The following is a 10,664-nucleotide window of genomic DNA, read 5'->3' as shown; positions in this document are numbered from 1 at the left end:
TTTGTTAAAGGTAGGATTGGAGATCCTGGAAAAACAGTTCCAGCAGGCCACATTTTGAAAATACACAATTCAAAAGCACAGGAACACCCAATGCTTGTTCATAAAGAAAGCTGTGTTGCCTACAATGGGATTACATTGGATTGCCTATCCCAGCGACAAGGTTTTCCATGATAATGTCACGTATAGTGGGGCTTTCACTGCGCGGCATCGCTAACTTTCTGCCAGCTTTTTCTCATGGCTCATTCACAGGTAAGAAAACACCAAACATCATAATAAACCATCCAGCTTAGAGGTATTGGAGTGTGGTAGCTATTGGCCTTGTCTTTTGCGCCTCATAACTCGTTGAAGACTCTGAGCATGTACGCAATTAGTGCATGAAGAGCAGTAGGCGGAGGAGTGAGAGAGAGAGATGGCAGTTTGATTGATGCTTCATGATCCAATTGAATGTGGCGTTCAACATGATTGGATGATGCTTTAACAGGATTGTCCATTCCAGAGGTGACGGACTTTAAATTACTTGGTTGCAATTGGAGTGTGAAGAGGATTTCAAGCAGTAGCAGCAGGATTTCAGTAAAAAATGCTCCAGAAAAAGATCTCCAACCCTTCCTTTAAGTGTGTGTGTACGTGTGTGTGCATGTGTGTGTGTGTGTGTGTGTGTGTGTGTGTGTGTATAGGAGACGTAGCAGTAGCAGTGATAACATCAGTTTTAGCAGCAGCAGTATTAGTAGAAGCAGCATTCTTGTATTAGTGCACAGAAGCAAATGCTGATATTAGCACAATGGTGGTGTCAAGTTGATTTTCACTTCCCTCATATTTCCTCCACAGGCTCAGCAGCTTCTTCTCAGAAGAAACTGAACCTCTGAAACAGGAAATACTTCACAGTAGACACAGGGTCTTCACTTCATTATTCTGAAAACAAATTTAAATATCATTTATTGAGGAAATGCAGAGAAGCAAAACTCTCACTGTTTCCTTTTTTACTTGAGTGATGTGATTACAAGATAATTGTAAATCAGTCATCTTCACTATTAAAAAGCATTACTTAAAGGATTACTTCATCCAAAATCAATACTTCACCAATTTTCTACTCACTGTCATGTCAGACAGGTAGGGTTCGGAGTTATCAAAACGCTTTTGGAGTTCCAGGGGGGGTCCGGTGTGCAACAGATTTTTATATAATGGGGGCAGATAGAGCTCACTTTTGAATCGTCCAAAACAAACACTATGAAGCATCTACCTCCACACTGCTCGTCCGTACTGACCCAAGTGTCCTGAAGCCGCAACATGAAAAAGTTGTTCGGAAAAAAATTATTTGATCTCTGTTTTTAGCCTAAAATATAACAAATATAACAATAATAATAATAATAATACATTTTATTTATAAAGCGCTTTTCAAGAACTCAAAGACACTGCAAACTATAATCTTAATGCTGAATATAATGGTTTTACCTCCATTTTACACACTGGACCTTTAAGAGAAAACAGGCAATATTAAACATTAAAGCAGAAGTAAGCAGAATGTTTGTGTTAATATAAGTCTTAAATAGTTATATCTTCCGACGGCAATCACTTACATAGTGTTTGGTCTAAAACACCGGTCTGTCAGTCACTCTGCTCTGCTGTAAGCCGAGGAGAAAACTTTCCTTGTATCCTACAACCTTTATCCAATGAGGAGAGAGAACGGCATAAAGGGGCGGTCCTCTCTGTGTGTGCAGCCAAGGGATGCGCGTGAACGTGGTGACGTAGGGACGAGGACCAATAGATCCATGACGAGGGCGGGGACTGCTAACTCCATTGGCTGACAAGAAGTTAGCCAAATCGACCGGATCGCTTACTTCTGCTTTAAGCAAGCTTGAAAAGGTGGGTTTTTACAAGGGTCTTGAAGGTGGACAGGTCAGAGCAGTTGCGGATGGGTTTGGGAAGAGAGTTCCGGAGGGAGGGGGCAGCGACACTGAAGGCTCTGTTGCCCTAGGTCCAGTGCTTGAAGGGCAAGGAGTGGCCGCAGGGAGCTGTAAATTGTATCGAATTTGGATTGAAAAAATGAGAGGAATATACAATATACTCCCCAAACAAACACTACACAAGTCCAACTCTACAGACTGAAAAAAAAATCATTTATTTTTCTCCATAGACCCAAATCAGTCAACATGTCAACAAAAAACGTTCCAGTTTTCGTGATAGTACTGTAGAGTGCATAACACTGTAAGTTGAGCAAATGTCAGACAAAAATAAAATATTGTATCCAAGCAGGTTAGAATTAAAGGAAAAAGAAAGAAAAATCAGGAAGAACAAAGCAAAACCTTGCTACAGAAAGTGAAGAAAAGACTCAGAAATAAATTAGACCATTGCTGAGATTAATCAAGAAGAAGATGGTGATGCACTGTAACAAAGAGGACACAGGTCAACACAGGCAGTCAGACATCGACTTGTGTGTGGTTCACAGAATTAAGAAATATCTGCTTCTTCCTCTGGTAGATGTTTTGTGTGGTAAGTACTGCGGAGGAAGTGAAAATAGGAAAACAACTGAGTCACACAGTTTTAAAGTGAAACTGATGTTAATAATGTTTATATATATATAGCCTAATTAATAGATCCAGTGCGCTCTTGTGTGAACACTTCTAAAAACCTACATACTGTAAATTGATTAGTGTGTAATCTGGATTTGAAAGATCACACTGAGACTGAGTTCCTCACTGCTGACACAATGTTTGAAACACATCAGTATCTGAAATATTGTTGTCCACAGCAGCTTTATGAGCTTTAAGAAAAAAAAGCTGAATGGCCCACCTCATGTGTGATAAACTGCCTTATTTCAGAAAGACAAAAAAACCTTTGAATGTGCAGTCCAGCAATTCACACAGTAAAAATAATGTTTAAGAGGTAAAAGCACCAAGACCCAGTGCAAACGTAGCTAATATACACCTACACACATACTACGTAAGTCAACTTGTGACCCCCCTCTAGAGGCCAGTTTTTAACCTGAGCGCTTGACACTCAAACCAAAATTGTTCATGGACCCTTAACTTCAATTTAGAAGTCAAATCAAAACTTCGAAATGAAAAGTACATATTACCCATACATGGCCCCCCACTCCACCAGAGGCTCAGCAGCTTCTTCCCAGAAGAAACTGAACCTCAGAAACAGGAAATACTTCACAGTAAACACACACAGTGTCTTCACTTCATTATTCTGAAAACAACAGAAGGAAGGAACGGGACAACGGGGCCGACTGGTCTTGACAAAAGCAAGAAAGGAAAGGTCGGCCACTGCAGCCAGCCCACAAAGGGCCATCGGACCTGGCACCGGCCTTCTGCCCTAATCCCTCAAAACAATAACTAAAACCAAAACCAATGTCTGCCAGAGACAGCTGGACATGGTGGAGCGCAGGATCGGGGGAGGAGAGAGAGAGAGAAGAGCGATAACTCCTCCCTATATACGCCCCTGTAAGGGAAAGAGCACAGAGAAAGTTTTTTTTTTATTTTTTTTTTTAAAGAAAGATAAGTTAGTTACCCTACATGGCCAACAGAGGGGGGCAATGTAACATCCATACATATGTGATGGATTCAGCATTTATAAAGCAAGTAATATCACATGTTATTTGTCAGTGGTTCATAAGATCATTTATAAAGTGTCAGTAAGGATTAACAAACTGTTAAAAGTCATTACTCTGTTAAAAAGAAAAGAAATAATTAAACTCAATTTTAGATTTAGATTTATAATGAGCATTTTTATGATGAACTAGATTTGGAGGTTTGGATCTTCAGTGGGCTACAATAAAATAGAATTCACAACTATGAAATTTCAAAAAAAGAAAAAGAAAAGAAGAAGAAGCTATACCTGTGAGTTTTCATTGGATTTCCTCCCCCCACCCCAGCCCACCTGTAGACACGCGCCTGATACATACGATGATTGAGACATGTACTAATTTGTATTGTTAACACAAATATGTGTGTGTGAACACACAGTGACTGGACTAGAGCTCTGTCAAATCCGTTCTTTGCACAATGACACTTCAGACAATCAAAACATCTGAAAAACAACGTGGCAGCATGGTAGAACAGTGGTGTCATCTGTCAGCAAGAAGGCTCTGGGTTTGATTCCTGGGCCTGGGGCCTTCCTGTGGGGAGTTTCCATGTTCTCCCTCTGCCTGTGTTGGTCGGTTCTCTCTAGTTTCTCTTGCTTCTTCCCACAGTCCACAGACATGTGCACTGGGTTGATTGGCAAATTTTTCTGTAGGTGTGTGAATATGAGTGTGTAAGACTGTTTTTCTCAGCCTTGTGGGCCCTGTGATAGACTGGTGACCTGTCGACCTGTCCTCACCCTATGTTATGTGGGGATGACTCCAACTCCAGCACCCCTGCAACCCTGCATTGATAGACAATGGATGGATGGATGGATCAGCTACTTGTTTTTCTTTTGTACATATTTATTGTTTTTGCACTGTTGTCATTTTCCTCCTGGAGAAACCGTTTTCATCTCATGATGTGGCTACTTGTACACTGGTGAAATGACAGAAAGCTCTCTTGAATCTTGTTAGACACAGTAAAGAAATAAAAAAATAAAAATTTTAGACCATTACATGAATCAAGATGAAGCTGGTGATCCACTGTAACAAAGAGGACACGGGGGTCAGAGGTCAACACAGTCTACTGTACATCAGCAGTCAGACGTCAGACAGCTTCCTCTGGTAGATGTTTTGTGTGCTACCAAGTACTGAAGAGGAAGTGAAAACGGGAAAACTACATTGTCACATAGTTTTCAAGTTATATTTATATTGCAAATTAATAGATCCACTGAGTTTCTCACTGTTGACACAATGTTGGAAACATATCAGCATCTCAAATATTGTTGTTTACAGCAGCTTGAACTTAAAGCAGATATCAGTGGAATGTTTTTGTTAATATAAGTCCTAAATAGTCCTATTTTCCGTCAGCAATCACTTACATGAAGTATTTCAGCCTAAACACGAGTCTCTCCGTCACTCTGCTCTGCTGTAACCCGAGGAGAAAATTTTCCTTGTGGGATACAAGTGTTATCCAATGAGGAGAGAGAACGGCATGACGGGCTGTGTGTGCAGCCAAGGGATGCGCGTGAATGTGGTGACGTAGCACGAGGACCAATTGATGCCTGACAAGGGCGGGGGCTGCTAACTCATGGTGCGTTCAAAGAAACTCGTACTTTGTGTTTTTCCTTCCTGTGAAGTCGTACCAGTTCGATCTGGTACGAGTTCACGGGTCGGAAGTTACGAGTGGCCGTTATAGGGAACTTTCACAGACAACAGGATGGTAAAAACACGAGCTACGGGTTACCTGGAACGCTACCAAGTCGTAGTTGTGACTTGAAGCTGTAACTTACGGTTTCAAAAGCCTGCCTTGAACGCAGCATTAGCCGAAACGGCCGTGAAGCTGATATCTGCTTTAAACTTTTTGAAAAAAAAAGAAGCTGTAAAACTGACAAAAGTATTGGTCAAAAGTAGAGGACATGTATTTATGTACGTGTGTTTATACTAAGACTGTTCAAAGCCTTTGATAACTTCCACATGTCAAAGCAAAGCTTCTAAAAAAAATGAAAGAAATTTTAGAAACTATTTTGAGTATAAAGTCACTTTTTAAACATATTTGCCTAAACATTGATTTTTTTTTCACTTAGATATTGAACTTCAAGTGCAACACTTTACTTTAAGTCCATGCAAGATTTTGGAGTTTTTGGTTGTTTGGACAAAATAAGATTTGAATTTTTACCACGAAAAGAGCGACGAGTTATTCAATTAATTCAGAAATTTATAAATGTAGTTATTAAAATAAAGATAACTAAAAGTAAAGCAACTTTCCATAAATACAGTGCTGGAATCAAAAAACAACCACAACAAGGTTTATTTTGAATCTTTTTATTGGTTAGGTCATCCAGCTACCTTACCTTCAAATACTTAAATTAATTTTTTTTTTTTTTTTTAATATTGTCTCCAAAGAGGAAAGCAGAACTAAAAGCAAAAGTCATTCACACATATCGTTTAAAATGTGAAAAAAAAAAACATAAAATAAAATCAAAGCTCCTCCTAAAACACTCAAATCACAACATCAAACAGATAATAATTGAAATATAACACACTATACACAACTGAATCTATGTATCTGTAAAGAAGTGGTGCAACATGGGCCAGAACAAACACGCCGGTGCACTCATTACGTTCATCAAGTCGGGAGCGGTCTGTACATCCTTCTGTTGCGTTCGTGTGGCTGAATCTCTCTGGGGCTTCCCTCCGTGTCTCCAGGGGCAGAGTCGGGGCTGTGATTAGATGTGGGTGGGTGTCGGTGTGGCCGCGCGGCGCCGCGGGAAAAGGCCGGTCATGATAATGGCTTCTTGATTTAAAAACCAAAGGTGTTCTCCCCGCTGTACGCCACGTATAAAAAGCCATCCTCGTCCTTCTCCTTCTCGTACAGCTGCCCCATCGTGATGCTGCAACAAGATGAGAGGCGGTTACTACGGGAGACCACAGGTGACCCACGACATCCTCTGATCTTATTCCATGTTACTGTGTTTTACTTCAGCAAATCCACCATTTTCCCCATTTGATATTTCAGATTCATGTCTGCTCCTGAGAGAGACCTGATGTTATCAAATATAAGACAACACCAACTTTTTAAAAACCTTATCTACTGCTGCAGCAATTGTAATCAGTCTGTCAGGAGGCGTGATGAAATCGCTTAGCTCAAAGATTGTTGGTCAGGGAAGATGCTCTACCTCTCTCATACCTCTGTACAGCTGTAGATCCTTCCTTCCTTAATATCCGCTCAATAATTTAAGCTCATCAGTTCAACAGTCTTTAATCAGAACCTTCAATATTTGCCGGAGAATTTTATCATAACATGTCAGATACATATTTTATGAATATTTGAGCAAATGTCAGTTTATGCCAGATATCAAAAGACTTGGATTGGGACCAAGAGAAAACGTATTTCTGGAAGACTTGACAACAAGAAAAAAACTTAGGCTAAATCTTTCTAATCTCTTTAATCTTTTGCTTATGTGAGTTTGGGCCAAAATAATAATAACACCATGAACCTGGTCAAAGCAAAATGTCAGTAATATTGAGCTGTATGTGTCACTACACTGACCAATGCTGTAATCCCCCCTACTTGTTGCTCTCTGTGACGGGACTAAAAATAGAGACTGAAGGTGCTGGGTGATGACCAACGAGCTGGAGAGGAGTGTTGGGTGTAACTGCTGCTCACCCTGGCTGATGAATCAGCCTCTGTGTGAAACCTTTACAGTGGATTATTATTCCTTGCTGTGTGGCAGTGTGATGAGTTCAACCGTCTCCACCTACTTCTCTTTTGTGTTTACTTAATAAAAACGCAGCGCTGACGGTGCCTCTGCACTCAAACCACAGAAGACACATGATGGCGATAAGAGGCCACAGGGGACAGTGTCACTTTATACAGACTGTGATGACGCCTGAAATTTCACTGAGCGCCTGCTGATAAGAGCCATAAATATGATTGACTGTACTTTTATCTCAACAGCCTTATATGACCATGAGGTTACAGACTAGTTACAGCCCAGCTGTTCAAACGATTCCTCATCCAACTGATCCAAAGAACTTTTTTTTTTTAGTTTAATAATCCAAAAAAAAAATGTTGGTGTAATTTTTCAAACTACACCAAGTTCAAGGGAATTACGGCATGAATTAGCAATAATAGTTTTTTGTCTTTTTTGCAAGATCATGTTCTTTCCTTGCAGCCCGGGAGCATCTGATCCCAGCTCAGCTAATCAGTACTTCATTGTCCATTTTTTCCCAGACGCCCCTGGCTCTGCTCCAGCTGAGGCTCCAACTGCTCCTCACTCGGCCTCTGAATTCTTCCTCACTTCTTAATCACAGACTTGTTTCAAATGTGGAACAGATCACATCCATGTTTTTTCTGCCCCTGCAGCAGAGACCGATTATCAGGCTCAGTTTCCTCTACGACATCGAAGACTGTCTGTCCTGTTCAAAATGTAAAACTATCGTGACCTCAACTTTTGTGTCAGCACTTGATAACAGAGATTCTGTGCCGTCATGCTGCAGCATCTTCACTTCCACAGCTACATCCTGTTTATCTAAGCACTTTATCACTAATGGCAAACGTCACAAGAATCATCATCAGATGTTTACAACTACACGATGCACTAACGACCTAACCCCAGATATCCCTCACATGTGTTGACAGAGATGAAAATAAGCAAACTTCTGTCTAATCAGGGTAAGAGGGGTATAAGAGTTTTATAAGTTTAAATAAGATTTTTCCAAAAAATAAAAAAAGCAATTATGTTTTGTATTGTATTGCCACACTGTCATTTTAAAATGTTAAAGCTAAATAGATCAGATTTTTACGACTCTTCCCATTGTTTGCTTGTGTTGTATGAATAGTGTTTTTTTGTTTGCCTGATTAAGATTGTTTTCCTTGTTCTCAGGTCTGAAACAGACACCTGAATGATCTGATTAATTATGACTAAAAGTAAAAAAATAAGTACATTAACAAAATCTCTAATGTCCTGGCTCAGACCTGGACTGAGGCACGGTCTTGTCCACAAACAAGAAGATGGCCTTCTCTGAGGGCAGCTGGATGCGTTTCCTGATGATCCACATGAACTGAGCCACTGTGATGTCAGAGGGGACCAGGTACTTCCTTTTGTCGATGTCCACGATCTGTGATCCAGAGACTTTCTCCACAATCACCTGACAAACCACACACACACAGATGTGAGTAGAACAACAGGCAACATGTGATGAAAGAAAGCAGACATGGAGTTACATTATCATCACTCACCGGCACCCTGTCAGGGTACTTGTTGCGTATTTTGGCTGACTCTATGCATCGATGTTCTTCAGGACGGAAACAAAAAACAAAGACAAAACATTGGCATCAATCAGTTGGTTGTTTCACATGAGAACAGTAATACATGTCTCTTACTCAATACCTCCACTTTTGAACAGCATCAGAGGAAGCGGGTGATGGACACAGATCAATACTGGACAACTGAGGTGTGAGATCTATGGGCGTCCGCTGTGAATTAAGATGCACAGCGACCGTCTGAACTACAACCATCAATTTGTTCACTTAAAGACGAATGAGCAGCTTTTATCATGAATAAAACATCAGCAGCACATTAACTCTGGGATAGTGGTGCCATTTCTGTTACACTAACTTCCTGCTGAAACCATTATCTGATTATTAGCCCCCCTAAGACATCAGGTGGACAAGACAACTATAACTTTGACTTATGAGAAACAGTGCTGTACTTTTCCACTATTCTGTTTTTTTTTACATTTTTATGACATTTTGTCAACAAATTATTTGAATCAGTGATTATAAAATATACACCATAAAATTGTAAACACTCTGGTTGATTGTCACTCGTGCAGCGGTACCTTTTTTTTCCTTTCTGTTTCACTTTTGATCAGGTCCCGTCACTTTTAATTGGGATCCGTGTATTTGACAGATGGCAATAGTTGTCTGGCTGATGACTGATCATTAGTGACAGATCATTTCAGCTTTAATCGGGAGCCGAGTCGGCCTTGAGGCCTGCTGCAGCTCTTCTGCTCAACAACTTCCTTTTCCGTGCCAGTGGAGTTAAAGTCAGGTGGAGACGGATGAATAATCTGATGTTTAGCTGCACAACAGACACATTGAAGCTGCATTGTCCTGCTGCTGCAAACAGCAGGTCAATACAGAGCGGAGGCTCAGCAGCTTAATGTGTCAATACCCACCATTAGCCAGGAAGCAGCTCGTCTCCCCCCTTTACTTGTGAGGACAAAAGACACGATGATTCGTGGACCATACTCACTCAAAGCGTCATTTTGTGAGCGGAGATAAGCGAGGAGGGTTTTACATGAACTGACATTAATATTTTCAGCCATTTTTAATGTGTTTGATGCGGTCGACACAGCTAGGCTACAAACCAAAGCCTCCTCTCTGAACAAAAGCCTGAAGGACAGGCCAGTCTAGCGGCCGACGTCTTTTTAAGTTGGCTTTTATAAACATTACGCCCCCAATCACACTATTACAGCCCTGAATAACGCATATCCTTCAAGAAAATTAATCTGCGTAGACATTTTCTGACACTATTTTGATCACCTCCCTCCTCCCTTACCCAAGGAATGATCCTCTTTGAACATCCATTTCATGTTTGCCGTTTCCGGGCTCTTTTCGCTCGATGTGACAGATTATAAACACGACTTCACAGTTAACTCAGGTTTTCTTCTTTTTGTCTCTCTTTCTGTGTTGTCTGGATGTTAACCTCTTGAGTAGACACTCTAAGGGCGCAGCGGCAACGAGCTCCTCAGCAAAACAACAAACAACAGCCCCGTCTTCGCGAAGAGCCAGCGATGACGTCACGAGGGACCGTACCATTCCGCCGCGCAGCGGAGGGGGAGCGAGCCGAGGAGAAGACGCAACATTGTCACTTTCTTATTCCGAAATAATGTAAATGTGAAGCTTGAATTAACACATTTCCATCAAATCGGCATTTTACAACTACAAACTTTGGATATCTATCGTGGATATGTGATTTTCACACCACCTTCTTGGCAGTATTCCCTGTTCGTCATGTTTGGGCCTCCCGCATGTTTCTCGCTCTGTGCAGAACATAAACATAACCACAGTGTGTAGTTCATGGCAGGGCGC

General features: G+C 41.0%; 1 protein-coding gene across 1 annotated transcript; it reads right to left on the bottom strand.

Moving 5' to 3' along the window:
- Positions 1–5,877: 5,877 nt before the first annotated feature.
- LOC311007542 (gamma-aminobutyric acid receptor-associated protein-like 2) lies at positions 5,878–10,358 on the bottom strand. Its single transcript, XM_084000780.1, has 4 exons — positions 10,132–10,358; positions 8,808–8,863; positions 8,544–8,716; positions 5,878–6,456 (listed from the first exon to the last, which is right to left on the bottom strand). The coding sequence occupies exons 1-4, from the start codon at positions 10,163–10,165 to the stop codon at positions 6,366–6,368; spliced, it is 354 nt and encodes a 117-aa protein (XP_083856906.1). The 5' UTR covers positions 10,166–10,358; the 3' UTR covers positions 5,878–6,365.
- Between the last annotated feature and the right edge of the window lie 306 nt (positions 10,359–10,664).

Source organism: Trachurus trachurus (genome assembly GCF_905171665.1).
Source record: "Trachurus trachurus genome assembly, chromosome: 3".
Lineage (NCBI taxonomy): Eukaryota > Metazoa > Chordata > Actinopteri > Carangiformes > Carangidae > Trachurus > Trachurus trachurus.
The sequence above is the reverse complement of the archived record's forward strand: the minus strand, read 5'-3'. Positions and strand labels throughout refer to the sequence as shown.

What these genes read in the sequence shown, in the direction of transcription:
- LOC311007542 (XM_084000780.1), bottom strand. Translation starts at nt 10,165, where the DNA reads ATGAAATGGATGTTCAAAGAGGATCATTCCTTGG. An exon ending in AGTACCCTGACAGGGTGCCG is followed by an intron (nt 8,717 to 8,807) that starts GTGAGTGATGAT and finishes GTGGTTTGTCAG; the next exon opens with GTGATTGTGGAGAAAGTCTC. An exon ending in AAGACCGTGCCTCAGTCCAG is followed by an intron (nt 6,457 to 8,543) that starts GTCTGAGCCAGG and finishes ATCTTGTTGCAG; the next exon opens with CATCACGATGGGGCAGCTGT.